Source organism: Balaenoptera borealis (genome assembly GCF_965194805.1).
Source record: "Balaenoptera borealis genome assembly, chromosome: 4".
Taxonomy (NCBI): Eukaryota; Metazoa; Chordata; class Mammalia; order Artiodactyla; family Balaenopteridae; genus Balaenoptera; species Balaenoptera borealis.
In genome coordinates this window covers 116081968-116104485 of record NC_138861.1, presented here as the reverse complement: position 1 = coordinate 116104485, position 22518 = coordinate 116081968, and the positions used below count along the sequence as shown (strand labels likewise).

General features: G+C 38.5%; 1 protein-coding gene across 6 annotated transcripts in view; it reads right to left on the bottom strand.

Moving 5' to 3' along the window:
- Nucleotides 1-22518, bottom strand: part of LOC309627291 (uncharacterized protein) — a 297871-nt gene that overhangs the window by 30764 nt on the left and 244589 nt on the right. For 2 of the 6 annotated variants that reach the window (XR_014243650.1, XR_014243651.1), the window contains exon 3: nucleotides 2420-2596. Coding sequence is in view for 1 of the 6 variants with exons in the window: in XM_082389155.1 (XP_082245281.1) it covers nucleotides 7667-7967 (301 nt within the window). In the remaining 5 variants the exon portion in view is untranslated. The other 4 variants (XR_014243649.1, XR_014243652.1, XR_014243653.1 and 1 more) reach the window with 3 other exon arrangements.

Genomic DNA, 22518 nt, shown 5'->3' with positions numbered 1-22518 from the left:
TTTATTTATTTATTTATTTATTTATCTGGCTGTATTGGGTCTTCGTTGCTGCGCGTGGGCTTTCTCTAGTTGTGGCGAGGGGGACTACTCTTCGCTGTGGTGAGTGGGCTTCTTATTGCAGTGGCTTCTCTTGTTGCAGAGCACGGGCTCTGGGCGCATGGTCTTCAGTAGCTGTGGCATGCAGGCTCAGTAGTTGTGGCTCGCGGGCTTGGCTGCTCCACGGCATGTGGGATCTTCCTGGACCAGGGATCGAACCCGTGTCCCCTGCATTGGCAGGCGGATTCTTAACCACTGCACCACCAGGGAAGTCCAAGCCTTGATTTTTAAAAGCTCTCTCTATATGTAATTTACCATAAAATCCACTGATTTTATGTGTACACTTTGGTGGAGTTTTATTAAATTTAAAGTTGTTCAATCAGCAACACAATCTAGTTTTACAACATTTTCATCATCCCCACAAATTCCCTAATGCCCAGTTTAGCCAATCCTCACTCCTATCACCAGCCCCAGGTAAACTTTGATCTGTTCTCTGTCTCTACAGTTTTGCTATTTTTAGAAATTTCATATAAATGTAATCATACTATAAGTAGTCCTTTGTGTAAAACTTCTTTCACTTAGTATAATGTTTCTGAGGTTTCATGTTGCATGTATCCACTAATTCATTCCATTTTCATTGTTGAGTAGTATTCCATCATGTGGATATACCACAGTCTGTTTTGCCATTCAACTGTTGATGGATTTTTAAACTGTCTCTATTATTTATAAATTTTGAATAATGCCGCTATGAGCATTCACATTAGTCTTTGTGAGGACATACACCTTTCTTTTGGGGGACGGGGCAGATACTTAGGAGTAGATTTGCTGAGTCATATAGTAAATGTATGTTTAACTTTTTAGGAAATTCCCATCTACTTTCCAAAGTGCAAAACTACATCTAACGTGAAGTTTCTTTTTTGTTGTTGTTGATCGTTATTACTGAAGTTGTTTTCTCTTAATGTATACCAGTTGAGTGATTAAACTTAACAATTAAAGTCAATTGAGTCACTTTTTCCCATACTTATAAATAGAGATGCAAGAGTCACTACGGTTTTTTGAAATTTTGCCAAGAAAATCAAAGCAAAACAAAACCCAAGAGCAAGAATATAAGAAGGCTTAAAGGCTTATAAGCTATAAGTGTGCAAACTTTAAAACCAGGTTGGTTTTCACTTAATAAATCTGATAACAGTTATATGAAAATGTACCTCGTTTGTATCTTACATTTACTTTCTTTATATTGCATTTCAAATATTTGTATATTATTCACATTGTACATTTAAATTATACTGTTGAAATGTAATAATTTTAGAAAAAGGGGCTACATGATTATATAATCTAATTTGTACTAAATTTTAATTATCTATGATGAAGAAAAATCATTACTAGTCCATATAACCAAGTGCTAAATGATAGCAGCTTCCTAAATTACAAGTAATGATTTTCAGTAGATGCTCAAAAATGTAACAGCACTTTATTGGTGGAATAGGTGTCAGTTTGTGAAACTAGATAATTTTATTATTCCCACTTGAAAAGTCTTTCTTTTCAGTTTAAATAATTGTAGCATAAAGTCGCTTTCGAACATTCAGTGTACAACTTGGGCCAGGCTTTGCAACAAGTAAAGATGAAAATGATTAAACTGCAAAGGAATACTTTTTGGTTGGTTGCACAAAATAACACATCATTCATTGTGAGTGCTGTGTATATATGGGCATACATATGAGCAAAAACCATTCACGTTTTCCAGGTTTTTAAATCTCTTAATTATATAAAAGTAAAAGCATTGTCAGAGAAAGGCATGTTAAAAGCTTCCTGAATAAAATGGCTGCTTTTGGTTTGAGAGTCTATTCCCTTAAAATACTCTAGTTCCAGAGGGTTTGCATCTCATTTCTTTTTTTTTTTTTTTATTAATTATTTAATTTATTTTTGGCTGTGTTGGGTCTTCGTTTCTGTGCGAGGGCTTTCTCTAGTTGCGGCGAGCGGGGGCCACTCTTCATCGCGGTGCGCGGACCTCTCACTATCGCGGCCTCTCTTGTTGCGGAGCACAGGCTCCAGGCGCGCAGGCTCAGTAGTTGTGGTTCACGGGCCTAGTTGCTCCACGGCATGTGGGATCCTCCCAGGCCAGGGCTTGAACCCGTGTCCCCTGCATTGGCAGGCAGACTCTCAACCACTGCGCCACCAGGGAAGCCCCACCCATTTCATTTCTTATAGTCTTAGTATACATGGTATGAGACAAAAGGGGCCGAGGATAAAATCAGGCAGAAGAACCTAAAGAAGAAACAAGGAAACTTCTTTGTTTCAGTTCCTGGACCTCTCTCTTTAAAGCACACTCTGCAACAGGCCAGGGAGGGAAGGGTGAGTAGAGGTGTGAGCGGCTCAGTCGCACCTGGTGGTGAACAGTGAGGCAGGACTAGCATCTCTCTCCTTGGTGCCAGCTTCCATCGTAGCGCGAATGAGACTGCAGCGTCCCCATGGGAAGTCAGGTGAAGGCCTGGCTCTGGTGCGCCTCAGAATGGCTTGTACTTATTATTCTCATGTTCTGCTTCTCTTCCTCGTTCCCTACCTGTAATACAAGTAACGCAAATGATACGGTTTTTGAAATCTGTGCTTCCATCAGGCACTCATGTTTCTCTTTACAACCTAAGAACAAACTTCTCCGTCCTCAAGATGCTTTAAGGTGAGTCAGCCAGTTAAAGGAATGAAATCACCATGGTCCAAAGTAGAGCTCACTTATTAAAAATAAAGAAAGAAAGAATGGACTTGACTATGCATTGTGCAAAGCAAGGCCTTTACTATTTTTAAAAGCCAGTGATCTAGAGTTAAGACCAAAATAAACATGACTCAATGACTTTGACTTCACAAAGTAACTTCACAAAAGAAAAAAAGAGAGGCTTATAGAAGCTAACAGAGGTGAGAGTCTGCTCGTAACTATAAACATTTCTGAGACCCCTTTAACATCTCAGTATTACGTCAGTTGTCCCCTTTAAGTGCCCTCACCATATCCTTGTTGACACGTCTATCTTATTTATCACACTTATAGCTATGATTTTGAATAGTACTAACTCTCCCAAAGTTACAAAGAAGAGACAGTTTTCTTATTTCTCATATGACCCCCTTCAAATGGTTTTCGCATTCAGTAACATCTCAGGTAAATCCCATGGTTGTCTGATCACTTTCAGGTGTTATAAAAAAGATCAGTCCGTCAAATTTAAAATTATAACCTCATATCCAGGGTAACACTCCCATCTCTCCAGCCCAGGTTGACTAATAGCTTGAGTCAGGAGTGGAGCTTATCTACTCAACTCCGATTTCCTTTTGGTTTTGTGTTGAAACAGGTGGGAGGGATTTGACACAGGAGGTTGGTTCTGTTTCTTTAATGGCTCCTGCTGTAGACCCTTGTCAGTCACTGCTCTTACCCACCCCCAACCCAATCTTCAACTGGTCATAGACACCATCTGCGGGGCAAAGTACCCAAATGATTGCACTTCTTTGGGGTTCACATGTGGACACTTCAAGAGCGTCCTCAATTTTGTGACACAAGGATCCACTCTAGCTTGACTTCTGACCTCTCCTCAGCTCCTTCCTGATGACCCCCCCCCCCCATCCTACAGCCTCTAGATGTATTTTTGCCCAGTTGCTAGCCTTCTTAGGTGTGGTATCAGCATGCTGATTTAAGCCCAGCTACTTCTTAGGCCATAGGAAAGGCAACAATTCTTGCTAATCCATTCCTGAGGCAACTGGTATAGCAGCAAGCAATGTTCTAATTACACATCCTATTTCAATTGCCTGATGGCTGACTTCTACTACACTACCCTGAAACAACCTTGAGCATGGCAGAGGGAGGGGATCGTGGTCATATCTGAATTTTCAGAACCAGGCTTAGTGCCTGGTACAGAGCAGGGGTTCATTAAATAGCTGTAAAATTAGTGAGTAGATAAATTAACAAATGCATTTTTACAGTGCAGAAAAATCCCAGGATACTGATGATGTTATAAAGAAAGAAATATAACCATTTAGTTGAAGTATAGTAGCCAGCTCTTTTCCTACTATTTAATATTTTTAAAATTCCACATATGAAATCCTATGATACTTCAGATGAATTGAGTATTATTTGTGCAATATTTATGCTCCGTTTATAAAGCTTATCAATTTTGGGAAAAGGTATGAGTCGTGGAGACTGTGTGACAGACAGATTTCAGGACACCTCAGCCAGGCAATCACTTTACTTAAACGCGTTGTCAAATATAAATATAGTTGACACTTGAACAGCACAGGTTTGATCCACTTATATGCACTGATCCACTTATGTGGATTTTTTTCAGTAGTAAATACAGCAGTACTACATGATGGATGATTGGTTGAATTGGGATCTCGGATATGCATGGCTGACTAAATTAGATGGCATTTTTCAGCTGTGTGGAGGATCGGTGTTCCTAATCCCCAAGCTGTTCAAGGGTCAACTGTAGTCTTATAGCTTTGAAGAAACACCAGTTGTCCCTGGCAACAGGATGAGTGACATTTCTCTAAGCCATTCAGTTCACAGTCCACACTCCATTTCACCTCAATTCTTAGAGCCTAGAGTTTCTACATGTGAGCATTGGGACCTTCAGGGCAGTGTGTGAGTTTTGTTGTTGTTGTGTGTTTGCTTTGTCTAGGCAAGGGAACATGGAAAACACATAATAGTAGCAATTTCACTTTTGACCGATCACAAAAATTTCTTAGTGTGGTAATTTCTAACACTACTGGTTTATTCTTATTTTTTTAATAAAAGTAAAAAAATAGTAAACTGCATTTTGTAAATTAGTATTTTTGCTTTACCTTTACATAAGTTTTCCTTAACCAATCCTAAATTCTACTCTCTACCCCCAAATTGTCTGTTAATAAAAAAAAAAAAAATTACAGACAACCCTTTTTGTTAACAAAGCTTTTTAGAAGCTACTTTAAAGTATAAATGGAAACAAAGACAAGGGCCTCATGGGACAGGTGACTGACTGCTTGGATTCAACGCCCTGCTCCATTACTTCCTAACTGAGGACCCTAGGACAGTCAACCACATCTCTGCATTTTAGTTTCATCATCAATAAAGTAAGGAAAGTAATATAACTTACCACATGAGTTCATTAAACAGAGAGCCAAGGACTAAACTAATTTATCAACAGGTGAAAAGCTCTGGATTATTGACATTTGACCAAAGGTGTGTTTGTTTGTTTTAAGCACTCAATGTTCAGAACACATTATAACATGAAAAACATCAGTTTCAATTTCATTACCCAGGTTGTTTGTAGATTAGAAATCCAAGGCATAAAGAGTGGTTTGCTGACAGATATACATGCCTCCTCTGCTCAGTCCAAACATCCTGAATGTGGAAAGTACTTGAGGGGTATCCCTTGGCTATGGCTTCAGAAGGATGCTCCTGGAGGTCCCCTGTTCACTGAATTTCCTTCTGAGAAATGCTTTTACAAGTGCACAGCTCTTTTCCATTAAAAATGTGCTATGAGCTTTACTAAAACTCGGAAAAGTTGTCAGATGAGGGATTACTGTCCCCATTTTACAGATAAGGAAAATGAAGCTCAAAGAGGTTAACTGAGGCACACAAGGTCACATCACTATTTAATAGCAAAGTTAGGATTAGAATCCCATTCCTCTGCTTTTCAACCCCAGATTCCATCTGCTGTGTGTTGGCAGAAAACCTGAAAGGTTATCACAACAGAAAGAAAGTTAATTCAGCTGCAGATTGATTAACCTAAAGGGGAATCCAATCAATGTTGGTAGAGAGCCAGAAGTGCTTTTCTTTCTACACTGATGTTTTTACCAGGACAGCCCAGTCTCTCGCATCTGGATCAAAATCAGAATTCCAAATATCAGAACAAGTTAAATGACTTTTTCCTCTCTGTAGTTGCATCTGTCTGTTTTGTGCGGTAGTTAGATATATTGTTAAAATTTCTGGCTGACATCTTGGAGTAACTCTCTTCATTATACTGATTTTTGTGGTCATCCCCAGCATCTTTCTGGATTTGTGATTGTTGGATGATGAATCTAATAAAAGATTAAATATTCACATGATTCAAAGTCAAAGTACGAGGGCAGCTTAGAATTTCTGTTAGATCGATTACCATTTAGAAGGGTACGTCTGCAGCAAAACTTCCTCCTTTGAATGGAATACTGGCTCACATTCAGGAAATGACATTTTAAGTGCGGCCTTACCAACTTGAACTGAGAGCTTGTTTTGCTTAACAACCAGAGGGAATAAAGATCTAGGTAAAACCAGGAGGGTAAGATTTTATGATTACTATAGGAATATGAAATATGGGTGTTCCTTTCATTTTCATAACACATAAATAGTCATAACTTAAAACCATCTATCTGTTGCAATTTTGGTTTGTGTTGCCGTGATCCCCTTTTAATTTTTTTCACATTCAATTTTTCTTTGTGAACAAAAAAGGCTGAGTATTCATTTTGTATTAATTGGAATACATGTGCTACTTTTGGCAGAAATGTCTATATTTTCATTTATTATAATAATCAATTTTTTCTCATTAATTCTAAAACTATCCCACCTTACCATTCTATATTTCTAAAGCACATTACCATCTGTACTTGTACATTCATGATCTCATTTGATTCTCACAATATCCGATGAAGTAGAACTTTATAAAAGATGTTGTTTGCCATTGTAAATTTGTATATTACAATGAGATGAGACTTTTTGCTTTGGGGAAAATATTATTTTGACTTGAATATTGCACAGTTTGTGAATGTGAAAACAACTGGATAGTCCCTTAATTCATAACTTCCTAACTTCAGGTGATTTTCCAGAAATGCTTACTCCTTCAAAGTAAAGATACATTCTATTTTTAAAGAATGATTAGAAAAATGGGTAACAATGATTATTTAAGGAAAAAATTGGGTCAACTTCATCTTTTTATCAGAAAAATAAAATAATTCTATAATCTAACCTGTCTCTTTAAGATGTGCAACAAGGGCCAGGAGCAAAGAATCTGCAATATTCTTTATAATTTCATGGGGTCTTCTGAGGAAATGTGCCAATTTTATGGGGACTCGTAGGGAAAAATTTTGATTTCATGTGGATTTGAGTGGAAAGGTAAATTTCATGGGATTTCTAAAAATGGCCGGGTTTCTCAGGATCCATGAAATCTATGGCAGCCATGGAGAAAATGCACTGCTCTTGTTATGGAGTAAATTTAAGTACAGTTTGGCAAAACTTTATTTCTTATACACCTGCTATGATGTACATTATACATTTTGAGTCTTTTTTAAACACTTACCTTTTCATAGATGTGTGTGAATACTAAAGGTGGTACTTTGTGTACATAATGACAAGGTGGTTACTTTGTCAGTTGCTTAGAGCATATGTTAGGTGGTCACTAACACACATGTGACTCATGTGGTCACTTATGTTGGAGCCAAGGTCAGGATGGTGGTGCTTAGAGTTTTGGTGTTCCTAGTCAGGGAATGGATAGAAGCCCTTCATTCCCATTGCCATAGTCTTCAGCGGGTCAGAGAACATTAGGCTTAGAGGAGATCTTAGTCATCATCCCGTGTAGTTGTTCTCCAAGCTGTTCCAAGGCCTTAATGTCTGCAAGTGTCCCCTGGGGACACTTAAAATTAAAAGTTAAGTTAAAAATTCAAACTCTTTGGCCTTACTCCTTGAGCTGACCCAGATTCTCAGAGGGTAGAGCTTGAGAGTCTGCCTTTTAAATTCAGCTCCCGGGGTAATTCTCATCCTCATATACAAGTACACTGGAGTTGGAGAGCCACTGTTCAAATCCAATTTTCTTTCCAATTCAACTATTACATTGTCTCTCATGACTTCTAGATCTTCTTTAAGACCACTCCTTACAGGAGGGTTGGAGCCTGGTGAGGTACCATTAGCAGGACTTGTGGCTGGAAATGGGGCTGGGCCATAGGGAAGGCTGTTGTGAGAGAAAAGATGTCAAAGCTCAGGTCTGGAAGCTTGGGCCCGTGGAAGCATAGTCACTACAACTGCTATAATTCAGGTGTGCTACATCGGTAACAAACAGTGTTTCCATGATGCATTTTTTTTTTTTTTCTCTGAAATGGTGAACAACTCTTGATAAAGTCCCAAAGAAAACAAAATAAAATTTTACCTCAGTTTATATGGTACCCGCCTTCATGCAAAATTCACTATAAATTAAAACAGTGAAAACCACTTTGTTTTAATATGTAAAATGGTGTTAGATTCTAATTCAGATAATTAGGAAAAGATTTTTCACATACTTGATTGTCCAATGGGACATTAGGAAGTAGTGTGTGGTACAGGAACAATCTTCCTTGTTCAGAGCTGCTGGCATTGGGAGACCTCCAGCATCCTGTCCTTTTGTCTTCTAAATGCTCATAATGCCTCCTAATACTGTGACAACAAAAACTTCCCTAAATTTTCAGACTACCTTCTAGGGTGGTAATTTCCCTCTGAGAACCATTTTCACTGGTTTTCTTACTTTTCAACCACACCATGTATAGATCTTAGTAAAATGGAAATCTACTCATGTAATTCTCTTGCTTCAAGTCTTTCAGTGTTTCTCTGTTCCTTTCAGGGTCAAGTTCAACAATTTAGCTTAGCACACAGAAACCAGCATGGTCTGGTCACTTTCATTCCTCTAGTTTCATCACCCATAACTCTAGGCATATTGGTTTGTTTAAACACCATGCTACTTTACACCTCCATGTCTTCAGATGTGCGTTTTTTTCCCCCTAGAATATGATCTCTCTTCACTTTGTTCATCCAAAGCTCAAGCGTGACATTTTTGGCAAGACCTCTTGGACAGCCAACTTTGATTATATGGCCTCTCCTCTGCGTTCTTGTAGCAGTAACCTAAGCATACATTTTACTGTGATTGTTGGTTTATTCAACCTCTTAAAGTAAGAACTTTGATGTTCCTCTGTAAAATATTTATATTTTTTTTAACATGGCCTACAAAAATCTTCAAGGTATGCTCTTGCATATCTGTCTGGCCTCATGGCTCATCATCATCCACCAACACTTAGTTTTTCAGCCATATCTAAAACTTGCCTTTCAATTCTTAGAACTTCTGTTACCCTAGAGTCTCTACTCTTGGACATGCTGGAAAAGTTATTTCTTTTCTCATAACCTGTATAACTCTTGCTCATTCTATAAGTCTCAGCAGAGATTGTCATCAAATTCATTGGGAATCTATTAGGGGTATGTATAGTGGTTGGTTTTGAGTGAGGGTGTAGAAGTTATGGAGACATGGCCTTAGTTGATATGAAACTAGTAATCCAATGATAAATCTTCCCTCTCTCCTGAGGCTGGATTAAGAGCCCTTCCTCCATCCAGTCTCTAGCACAGCACTTATAATATTGCATATGGACTGTCAGCTTCTTGAGGAAAGACAGTGAGCCATCTCATTGTCAGCACCTGGCAGAGTGCTTGACTCATAGTAGGCACTCCAAGAGTGGGTGAAAACCTAGGATGTTCACTAATTATCAAGACAGCCAATATACCAATTATTAAAAAGTTCTTGAGTGGCAGTGTTGAGGATACCTCCTTCTTATTTTGAGTCCTGATCTTTATCTAGTACAGTATTTTGAAATAGATCCTCACATAGTTTTCTAGTGATTTTTTTCCTTTCCTTCTTCATTTTTCAGTAGAGTTTTCCTTCTTGATAACAGCCCTGGAGCTCTGACTTACCACTTCTGACCTCTCTAATTTCCTATACAGGAGAGGTCAGGAAGGCGAGGTTAACATTTATACAAATCACTTTGTGTGGACCCTGGGTGCAATGATGGAGGTCAGCTGTATGTGCCCCCCACCCCCCAAATTAAATATCTGAAAGGAAATATTACTTCTTAAAATCCCCCTGCTTCCTAGTTACCAAAAAGTTGAAAGGAAAACAGATGGCAGGCCTGGATCCTACAGACTGTACATTTTCTTAATTCTTTATGGAATACTTGGTTTTCTAGTTAGGTAAAATCTGATTTTGTTTATCTGCATGTGAGTAGGCTTCTGCGAAATACGAAGGAAATTTATAAGTTCTGGAAAAAAGTCTGCATGTTTATAATTTTGATTCCTAAAGCACAAGACTACAAGACAAACAGATGTCCCTTCCCCAGTTAACACAAACTAAAAAATGAAATTTCTTGTATTTTACTATTCTGTTTATTTAGAATGAAATGAAAAAATTAAGGCCCTTCCTAGCATAAGTGACCTTGAGAAAAGTTGTAGAACTTTTCATTCTGGACTCAGGGATAACCTTTAAAAAAACAGAAAGTACCCACCCTCTGTGTAGAAATATACTGAATGTATATTTTTAAAGTACTGCATAAAATAGTTATTAAGTTATTTTAAATATAAAAGTCCAATAAAGCTAAAAATGTTACATGCTATAAGATGTTTACATAATGATCTTAAAACAGTCTTACCAAATTCCCTGCCAGTAAACATTTTTACTTTTCTCCCTGAATTGCAAAATTACATTTGAAAAGTATGTTACTTTTATAGTGGAAAGCAAGAAAGAAAAATTCTCGGATAAGAGATCCATGGACTCGGGGCACAATAATTAAAAAAAAAATCTTTCAAATAATGTAGATTGGGTACTGGGTCCATCTTCATTGTCCACTGGTCTAGACCACTACTCTCGGAGCCGAGAGGAATTGACTTCTGGTCCTGGCTTTACTTTCTTCCAGCCAGGTTCCTTGGCAAAGAACCTTCAATTCTCTGAGCTCCGATTTCCTCATCTGTATAAAAGAGAATTTCACTTCACAGGGTTGTTGGTATATAGAAACAATAAAATGAACTGTGTGTAAAAAAAATATTCAAATGAGCTAGATACTGTATGATAGTAAAATATTATTATAATTATTGCAATGTCTTATTCTTGCCTAATGTAACCTCTAATCCTAACTTCGTTCTTTGTGAAGATAGAAGTTGCTCAGATACACTTGATATACAGAAACTCACTAAGCTTTTTTTTTGTTTGTTTTTGTTTTTTGTTTTTTTTCACTAAGCTTTTAAAAAATCTTTTAAGGTGCATTAGCGTTCATCCTGCTGGATGCATTCTTAAGATACCTCCATGATATCATTAATACTTTGGGTACTTGTAGAGTTAAGTGATTTTCATAAATCAAGCCCTTAAATTATAGAAAGTAAGCAGTGTGGAGAAATAGATATTTAAAATAGAAAATTAAAAATACATAAATTTCTTTAAAATCAGCCCCCAACTTTATTTTGGTGGCTTCAAACATTTTAAATTAAATAAATTCAACAAAAAACTAAACATGTTACTAATATTTAGCTCTATTTCCCTTCCAAAAGGACCATGGCATGATTTTTAAGAAAATATTTCATACAGCTTCATAGTATGTTGTTGTTCTTCCTATTATAATTACGCCCTTTTTTTTTTTTTTTCTCATAGAGTCAGAGTTTCTATTTTTGCTAGCTCTTGGTACCAATTTCACTATTGAATTCTGTGAATATCAACCTGGGCAATCAAAGGAACTCATTCAAGTGCTCCCACCCCCTTGAGACATGATCAAGACACAGGGCTAAATTTGGGGTTCCAGCTCCTACCCCCAAATGGCAGTGGACTGAAGCCATGCTTAGCCTTCATAAAAGATTCATGACAATCCGGGGAATGGCTGGGCTCTGACCCTGTATTAGGTATGCGAAGATCCAAGCTGCTCTCTACATAACTCAGGGCAGAATAGGGATTGCTTTGTAGGTACCCCGGATGTTTTAAAGTTTTCTTTTAACCCAGTGTCTTTGAAATTTCTCAGCATTTTTTTGTGTGTGTGAGTGAAGAGAGTCAGAGGAGAGCTGACGTTCCCTAGGGGCAAATCCTGTTTTCGGCTCCTCTTTATACCAAAGGTCTTCTTGCATTTTATCTTATATCTCCTCCTACAAGCTAAAGATTTGAGCAGCTCTTCTTTTCTGACGAGATTTAAGGGATGGACGCTGCAAGGACATCCATCATCCATTGGATCTTAAATGCTTTACTCGATGTATAGAAAGTAAATGCAGGAGTTTTCATTCATCCCTAACCTTCTTGTTTGGCCCTTAGGCCTTTTTATTAGAGTCCTTGGATTCCCAAATCCCTAGACATTTCTGGAGAAATATTTGAAATCTTCACTTCAAAAAGCAAATGATAAAGTGATATTTTTATCATTGGATACTTTATAAGAATTAGCTACAAGTATTTTTTGTGTTTTTCTATCAAGACAAAGAGAGGTAGTCATAAACTTTCATGCCCCAAGACCACTTGGGTGTGCTACTTACTACACAGTAATTTAACTGAATTTTCACACAAGTCCTAGTGAGTAGGTATTATAAATGCAATTTTAGATGGGCAGAAACAGGCTCAGGAAGGTTAGGTAACATACTGACATCACACAGCTAATATGTAGTAGATCCAAAATTCAGAACGAATTGTGTCTGATTCTAAAGCCCACGCTTTTTCCACTGACTCCTAATGCCTCATAGAAAAAAAGAAATTGAGGTACATAACCTAACCAGGGAATGATGGAGATTTATGTTCCAGTTCCCTGGTTTCTGAGCAGTTCTTCGATGTAGTGGTGATAACATCACTATATTTCGTTTCAGGGTTGTCGAATATAGTGGACACTGGTAACTAGAACCAGTAAAAAACTTAACGTCTCTACCTCTGTCCTATTCACAGCCCTTCTAAAACTTGTATAAACACTTCCTCTCAAGAGATTTCCTCTCCCGTCCACCCATGCTTTGCTTTGCTAGAATTTTCTTGAGACACCTACTTTCCCACCTCACTTGCTGCAGGGCACTATGAAACAGCTGGGTAGATAAATGGTATCAGAGAAAAAGGAAGGGAACCATAATAGGTCAATTAGGGCTTACCTTCTCCTGGATTAAAAATGATGCATGAGGTATTTTGGTAACATGACTGCATTGTAATTTCTCATTAAACAAAAACTTCTCATAAAATAGAGCAGAAATGAAAAAAAATCCTTTTGCACTTGACTCAGCTTTACTTCCTAGTCCACAATTGGCTAGGATCAGGTGAATTTTAATCCTTTATTTGCCACTGACAGTAAAGTAAGCCACTATCTGGCTGGAACCAAAAGGGAGGCACTTCCGTGGAAGGGAACTAAATTTATATATTTATTTGGTAATATTTACTCAACCTTAGTTTATAACAGAAGACTGTGTTTGCATCTCCAAAAGGTTCTAAAGAAATGGAATAAAAAATATCCAAGATTTTCCTGTCACTATCAGCTGTTTCTGAGGAGTCTTTAACAAGACTCACTTGCCTTTTCATAGAATCATTTATTCACACTTACTGACAAAACTTATGGGTTTTGAGGCTTTTGCTAGATGTCAGGCACAGTTCTAGGTACTGGCGGGTAATAGCAGAAAACAAAACCTGAACTTTTGGTAAGCAGCTAGTATTCCACTGTGTGTGTATGTGTGTGTGTTTGTGGAGGGAGAAGTTAAGGGTGTTTATGTGTATATGGCAGGAGGGAAACAGATAATAAAATATATATATATAAAATCTGTTAGGTGCCATAAGAGGATGCCACTGATGATGGGTGCCATAAAGAAAAATAAAACCAGGGTAATGAGTTTGAGAGTGACTGAAGAGGCTGGTAGTTCCCATCTTAGAATAGTCCAAGGAGCCTCTGATAGGTAATTTTTTGAGCAGAGACCTGAATAAAGTGAGGAAATGAGCCTTGTGATTATCTGGGTAAGAACATTCCAAGCAGAGGAAACAGTCGAGACAATGGCCCAGAAGCAGGAGCACGTCTGACATTTTTCAGCAACAGCAAAGAGAGCAGCTTGGCTGGAAGGGAGGAATGAGTGGAGTGGTAGGAGCACCATGAAAGGCTGAACCTTATAGGGTCTTCTAGGCCATAGCAAAGGTTTTGGACTGTACATTGTATGAACTGGGAAGCATTAGTGGGTTTTGAACAAAGAGGGCTCGCTCTGGCTGATGTGGTCAGAATAGACTCAGGGAGCATGCATGGACCTTTGTTATATTTATTTACCTCCTCTGGACAAAATTATAAGGTTGTAGAGGGGACTGAGGGAGATAATACATATAAAGGGCAATTGAGTTCATATGCACTAGGATCCTAAAACATGAAAGTACTCAGTATGTTAGCTGGAGAGCCAGCATCATTAAGTGGTTTGGAGATGAGCTTGGGCATTTCACTGTCTGGGTTCAATCCTAGCTCCATTTCTTATTTGTGTGATTTTGGAAAAGTTACTTAACTCCTGCATGCCTTTCATTTCTCGTCTATAAAGTATGAATAACAATAGTGTCTACTTCATAGAATCATTGTGAAAATTCAGATGAGCCCATCTTAGTAAAAGGCTTAGAGCATCACATTGCACATAGTAAATACTCAGTAAAAGGCTGGGAGTATCCCTGCATAGCATTTTTACTTTACAAAGTGGTTTCACGTGCTGTGTCTCATAAGAGTGATCCGCATAAGTATTGTTATTCCAACTTTGTTGATTAAGGAGTTGAGGTTCAGAGAAGTGAGTTGGCTTGCTCAAGCTCACCTAGCTGGAAAGCAGTCAGGCTAGGATCAAGCCCAGATCTTCCAAATCCAAGTCCTCTTTTCATTATGCTCTGCTGACTTTGAATATTTACATGAGTCTAAGAGGAACTCAAGGTCAGGCCTCCTGACTCTAAATTGATTATTACTTCTATCTTATCATAGCTCTTAATAAAATCTTTGTGTAAAAAATGAATATATGCATTAATGAAAGAAATGACATGAGAAAGGAAGACCCTTTAGAGAGAAGACAACACGTTCAGATTTCTAGAACATGAAACATAGATTTGGGAGACTGGATATCAATCAGTTGGTGACACACTGTATAAATCTGAGAAAATTGCTTAACATCTTGAGTCCTTGGTTTCTTCATATGCTAAATGAAATCTCAGTATATTCTCATATCTGCTGGCTAGATTTTTGAAAATATATGCCAAGATAAAGATGGAAACATTTAGAAAAAAATGCTGCATATACCACATGTGTTGCTACTATTAAACTTCTCTGAGAAAATTCAGATCTAGACACCTCTAAACTACCTTCTGGGGTTGGTTAGTAAGCATTTGCTCAAAAACTTGAATTCTTTGCACTTTTCGGAGGGGGAGAGTAGATTAAAAACTTTTTTCTAGTGGCTTGAATTCATGGGAATTTTTACAGCTAGCTTGGACAGAGTCATTCACTCCCACCTTCTTCTTGACTTTTCGTGGTAGAAGAAACCACCTAAGTTCTTTCCCAACCACTGGTACCATGGGAACTTGAACATCCCACTCCTGGGAAACACTTAACAAAACTGTCTGTTGGTGTCACTGAGCAATTATTGTGCTGTAATAGAGACTTTTACAAAGTGCTTTTGGGGTGTGGTAGTTCAAAGTATGCCTAATTTTGGTGCTGGGTGGGGAGGATCAAGGAAGATGGGCCACAGATGATGCTTCAACCAAGCCTTGAAGTATAAGGAAAGGTTTTCCAGGTAAATAATTGGAGTGGGAGAAAAGGTATTTAAGCAGAGGAGGACCTTTGCAGTGTCATCAAGCACAAGAGAATGTATTGTCCTCAAGGACATTAAAAGGCTCAGGACAGGTTGGATGGAGCACAGGAGGTAATGGCAGGGGATGAGATTGAATATGGAAGCAGACTTTAGAGCACTTTTTCTGGGGGTGATACAGTAAATGGCCCAGTTTAAGCAGGACAGTAAGGTAATCAGATTTGATTTATAGAAAACTTTGCTAATGGATAGATTGGAGTCTGAAATATCAATGAGGTTGCTATTTCAGTAGGCTGAGTGAAATATTCTTGAAGCAGGAACTAAGGCTATGAAGCTGAGAGATGGAAACTGAATCTAAAAAAAAAAACCTTTTTTTTTTTTTGAAGTAGAATGTATAAAACTGTTGACCAATTGGATGTGGATATTGAAGAAAAAAGAAAAATCTAAGATTATCTCTCCATTTATGAGTTTTCATTCACAGCGGTAAAATGGGAAGAGGAGGAGGTTGGCAGATAGGCAAAGGGATTGAAGGTCAATGAGTTACAGTCATGCATGTAATAAGCTTGGGGTATGTGAGGGACAGTCAGACAATGTATTTGTAGACAGTTTCATATGAGGTTTTAGAACTCAAGCAAAGATTTGGAATGGAAATACAGATTTGGGAGGTTCAGAAATGTGGGTGATAATTAGATAGGGAAGTTCAGGGTAAATAATAGAGTGAAAAGAAACAAAAATAATGAGATCATCTTGGAAACACCAACTTGAAAGAGTACATAGAGCGAGAGGAATCCACGGGGGGAAGAAAAACAAAAAAAAAAGAGGAGCAAACAGAGCAGTTGGAAGGACAACGAGGAGGCCCTGACGTCTTTGAAGCCAAAGACAAGAGTTTGAAGCAGAGTGTAAACCCCACACTGAAAATGCTCTTTGTGTTTGGCTATCAGGAGGCCATTAGTGACCTTTACCGAAGCAGTTTTACTGTAATGGTGAGGCCAGAAGCCAACTTGCTGAGGCTTGGGAGTTAATGGGGTCTGGGGGCTGTGGAGAAGCAGAGCCCATGAGTCTGTGCCTTTTTTTCCTTTCCCCCGCCCCAGAGAAAATTTATAAAGGGATGGCATATAGTTATAACTAGAGAGGACATTTTTGGTAGGGAGATATTTGAGCATACTTACAGGTTGAAGGGAAAGAAAGAGATTGATGTTTTAGAAGGGAGGAGAGATTTAACAGAGCAATGTCTTAAGGAAGCACAAAGGTTGAATTAGTTTGGAAGGAGGCAGAAAAATTCTTTCCGTGAGACTGAACTTCCACTCAGTGGATGGACAGAGGTGGCTCAATCATCCACTGTGTTAAGGCTGTTTTCTGGATTTAACAGCTTTCAATGTTCAGGGAGAGTGTAACCTATATACATCCCCATAAAGAAGAACAAATATGGGTTTGCCCCTAAACCATGAGACAGTTGGGTGTCAAAATATTTCATAACAATAATAGACCAAAGCATGGTAAAACTGATTTGTATAGGTCATTTTTTTGAATTTCTACCCTCCCTCCAGAGGGTAAGAACTAGTCAGGTGATTGGAAGAAGGTCAGAGGCTCTATGGGACTGACCAGTTTAGATAAGCACTCAACATTATCTGATGTTTAGCAAGACTGAACCCGAATTCCAGACCTGGAGGTCTGCCCAGCTGCACATCCTATCTGGCTTATGCTTCTTCCCATAGGCAAATAAGTCAGGATCAGACGGCGGGTGGCAGATACCAGGCCATATGCATATTTATAATATTGCAAACTTGCCATCAAGCTGACTAAGCCAAATTAAGCACATAAGAAATGAAAAGTTTAGATGGAAGCTGATGTTTTTAGGATTCCAGGATGTGGCTCTGCCAGATCAGTGTGTTAACTTAATGAGAGAGAGCAGCTCGCATTTCAGGAAGGAAAGCAGCCACGTTGCCCTGACAAACTCAATCCCTCCGCGCAGGTCGTGCGCCTTGTAGAGCCCCTCCCAACCCCGAAAAGCACTCATTTAACTCACTGTAAAAATACACCCAGGGTTAGGGTACTGCCTGTCTGATATCGGTAGCCTTTTCTGCAGGCGGCAGTAATTACTCTATAAATACATTGCTTCTGAATTCTCTTTAATGCACAGTTCTTTGTTCCTTTCTGCTCATGTCCTCTTTTGCTTTTGAGCCATTTCCTGTCTCTCCCTTCTCAATATGCAGCGGAGTTTTAGACACCTCAGTAATTATCCTTTCTAATCTCTTTTTCTAATGAACATAAAGCTAATTCCCCCCCTTCGCAGTTATAAACATTGATACTATTTATCATTTTGTTGCTGTTTCTGTGCCTTTCCAAGTCTCTGATATACTTTCTTGTAATCTACTTGAAACCTTGCCCAGTATTTCAGTGGCCTATCCTACTGTGATTAGTGTCCATTGCTAATTTTTGTCAGATCTCTAGTTTTATGTCACTCTTTGTTTTGAATGTTTTACATGGCACTGAGTAAGTGGTTTCAAATTTCTACTTCCTTTTGGCTCTAGATCTTTCTCTTGGTCCATATATACTGTCTTAGTATGTTTGGGCTGCTATAACAAAAACACCACAGACTGAGTGGTTTAAACAACAGCATTTATTTCTCACAGTTCTGGAGGCTGAGAAGTCCAAGAGCAAGATGCCGGCAGAGTCTGTATCTGGTGAGAGCTCAGTTCCTATTCATAGTCTTTTTACTGTGTCCTCACATGGCAGAAGGAGTGGGAGAGCTCTCTTGGGCTTCTTTTATCAGGGCACTAATCCCATTCATGAGGGCTCCACCCTCCTGACCTCATCACCTTCCATAGGCTCCACCTCCTAATACCATTATACTGGGGGGTTAGAATTTCAACATATGAATTTGGGGGCCATGCAGACATTCAGTCCACAACATGAGCTTAACAGCTTGTGAGCATTGCAGGCTTTATTTTCTTCTGAGGTCCCAGCCTGAAAATAAAACAGGACTTCACTTGTCAGAGTGTGGAGTGTAAGGAAAAATGTCAAAGCTCTTCCAAAGTGGATTTATGAAGTCCATCATATCAATGTTTTTCCAAGTGAAATGCTGTCTTTCTTAATTCATTCCCCTTTACCCACTAAGCTTACAGGTCCTGTCTGCTCTTGTTTCCTCTACCTTCAACTTATGATCACCCAAGCCAGCACCTAATAGCAGAGCTAGATGGGGAAAATTTCTGTGCCAGATGGCAACCTCTCTCCCATCTCCCCATACCTTACATACACTGAGAGATAGACTCGGCCAAAGGCTAAGGAATTGTTCTGGCTGGAGAACCCTCACTTTTTCATTTTCTGTGCATAGCAGTTAACCCCCAAACAGACTTACTTCCTCTTAAAAGTACTGTGTATCACACTCACCTTTCTGTCTGGGAAAGGAAGTTTATGTGGGGCTTTCCACTTGCACATTTGATAAAATTAAGCTTTGTGGGAGACAGCTACATTTTGCCTTTGTCTCATTTGGGTGATGCAGGGAAGGAAAGAGGTCCAACAAAGGAATATTCTGGGAAGAAAGTCTATTCCCTAATAGTTCCAGTTTATATATAGAACCTCAAGAACCTCATGAATTTTAAAAAGAATTTAATTTGGAAGTATGCACATATTTTATCTTCCAGAGATGTGGTGGTGACTTTACGCAAAAACTCAGATAAGAGGATACTTCCAGGGCAGTAGCTGAGTGGTTTACTGAAAGTATATCTTTCACACAGCAGTGAGCCTCACAACAAAGAGAATCGAAGTGGCTGCAGGAGGACTCTGGTGGAGGGGGCAGTCTGGCCATTTAGCGTGGGGGATGGCGAAGGGTTGTTAGTGTTAGCTCACAAGGTAGAGAAAGGTTGGGGTAGTTGAGGGACGATTTCCACTGCTGCCCAAAGAAATTCTGAGAAGCCCACTGTGGGAAGAGAGATGGAGCACTTCCTGTGTAAGTCAGGCCTTGAGGAGGAGTGGGAAGAGTTAGAAGAAGAGGTGACTCCCATTGCAGTTTGTCTAGGACACCAAGATACAGCATCCGGAGAAGGAGTCCCCTGGGGTAGAATCCAGGCTGTGGTCCAATCCATCCGTGGTTGCGGGGATGATGGGATGTAGCAGCAACAGCTGCAGTGATGAAAATGGACAGCAAAGGAACTGAATCTTGGTTCTTACCCATTCATTTTTCCCTAAGTGGTACCTGGGGGAAATATTATTACTTGTACAGTTAAGAAGAGAAACTTCAACTCATTCAGGTCAGTTTAACAAACACTTATTTGGCCCTTTGTATATAAAATACTTTGTAAGATGCTGGAAAAATCAGAGGAGCAGCACATGGTATTGCATCCAGGTTGTGTTTTGGGATGTTTGCTGATGTGAGGAGATCACTGTTTTTCATGAGGTGATGTGTAAGCCCTCACACAAATGGTCTCTGACTAATTAAAATGAGAAGTTGATACAAGTTGCTGGTGAGGTGCCATGCGTTCTATTTCCTGGCCAAACAGCACAGATGGTGATTGCATGTAATAGAATATGTTCAACCTGGTTAAACCCTTAGGGAAACTTGAGACCACAAAGTATGCGTACTCTGGTTCCTGATCTAGTTGTGTCTTTTAAGACTTATATAACTGCATACCCTTGTAACAAGAATGAAGGGTAAGGCTGTTTGATTTAGGGCTTTCAAATGACTTACTTATGGCCAGGAAGTATCCAAGTTCAAAGGGTACAGAGACAAAACAATTAGAAGTAAAGTGGCATAAACAGAAACAGTATCATGTTTGTGACAGAATCTGATGGAAATAAAACAGTCATGGCTAAGGTGAAAATCTTGCTTTAGATAGTACTGAAATAACTGTCATGTTTCTGACCACTTTCCCCTATTTCTACTACAGTGAGGTTTTCTGTTTTTCTATTTTTTGCCTTTTTTTTTAAGTTCTTTTTCATTCCATGAAGACAAAGGAACATACCCAAGGACATAGGACCCTGTATTGGAGTCAAGGTTGGAGCTCAGATATTTTTGGCTCTTAATTCTCTGCTGAGTCCATTAGACTATGTCTCCTCTTAGTTCCATTATTTGATTTGCTGTTCTCTGTGTGTTTACATACTCAAAGTGATAAAATACATTTTTGTTCTTATGTTACTAATGCAGTAGAGGTATTTTTCAATTTTGCTGAACTACAGTGCTCTAAACATGGCAAATAACTGCTTTCAACAAAATGTTTTCAAGGCATGCCTCGAAATGGGAGTTAAAAATAGGAATGCAAATGTTAATAACAGTATTGATAAAAGAAACTCTGGCTTCAAAAGCGAGAAATTCAATTAGAAAAAAAAGTGAAAGTATTTGAGGAAAATAGAATATATGAGAGTACTAATGGAAAATTCAGTCCCACGGCATTATTACAAATTAGATGAAGTTTTCCACAACATAGTTCCCTGCAGGTCAGATAAGATAATAGGGGAATGGTTTTGGGATTGCCAGTTCTCTTTGACTCTAGAGGTTACATCCTAAAACTTTGATCCCTTTGATATTTGTAAACAATGAAAATAAGGACTACTTAGTCAAGGGTTCACCCGCTGGACCCAGCTTCTTAATGTTCAGACACTCATGCCGATCCTAAACTTTATCCATCTGCATTTCAAAGAGGTTAATGCCTCCCTATGTTTTAAAATCATCTAATATACAAGTGCTTAGGTATGTTGACAAAGGCATTATTATATGAAAGTACTTTAATTTTTATTTGGTTTTCCCCAAAGGAGCTCAAAGTATTTATTAGACTGTCTGTTATTAATTTTCACAGCATGTCTGTGAGGGAAAATCATCCTGTTCATTTCTGTCATCAACATTTTTAGACAATATACTCTTGAGGAACTCTGTGAAACTTAAGAAAGCTACTGTGTCCATCTGAATGGTGCTTACAACCTAAGAGAGCCTGATAAGTTCAACCTCACAGATGTCAAAACCATTTATAGTAATGAAATGTTAAGTGCTCTCCAGAGCCAAAGATTCCATGTTCTACCTCCTTAACACATTCCAGTTAATAACTGGAATCTTAATATTTTATATTTTGATATAAAGCTGCTTACTCTGGATCTTTCCTCAAAGGACATGAAGTTCAGCTCATCACTAAACTTTGTGGGAAAGACCTGAACTTATATCCCTGAAGACCTTGAGTGAGCAGGAAATTTTCATATCAGATAGGAGTTTTCATATAACCTGAACAATTGCCCGTAGTTGATGTGGGGATGGTCAGGATAAAGACTTTTGAATACATATAGATATGTGGAATTCTTTTATATGCTGCATATAAATAATATTATATATTTAGAAAGAGAGTTGGGTGAGGAATAATTCTTAAGCCAGCCTTTTAAAAAGTATATATTCAGGAACACCAGTTGCATAACATGCTCTTGAAATGAAAGGTCAATAAATTTGGTAAAGTCTTCATGACTATCTCTCCTTTAGATATTAACCATATGCAGTAGTATATTAAAGACTCTGAGATGTCTTTAAGAAACATGTTTTAACCTTGTAAAATCTGTCCAAACTTATTTTAACACCAAATTATTTGTCATGCAGCATCCATAAGGAACAAACACTAGGAAAATAATCTTAATTCATTTCATCTGTGTATTTCCCAAGTTTGGTGCATTCCCTCTACACTAGGGGAGATATGTAAGCCATGGTACTTGAATTCAACAAGATCACAATCTAGAAGAGACCTTGTATTTTCTTCATGACATTAAAAAGTTTAAAAAGTTGTAAAAATTATAAATGCTAAGTTCCAAATGACTGAGACAGGCAAGCACATGCCTTGGAAGTTGAGAGGATTAGTACAGGAAGTAGATTTTTGGTGTCATCTTGGAATTGTTTGTGTCTCCCAAATACACGTTGAAACCTAACCTCCAATGTGATGGTGCTTGGTGGTGGTACCTTTGGAAGGCAGAGCCCTCATGGATGCAATTAGTACCTGTTTAAA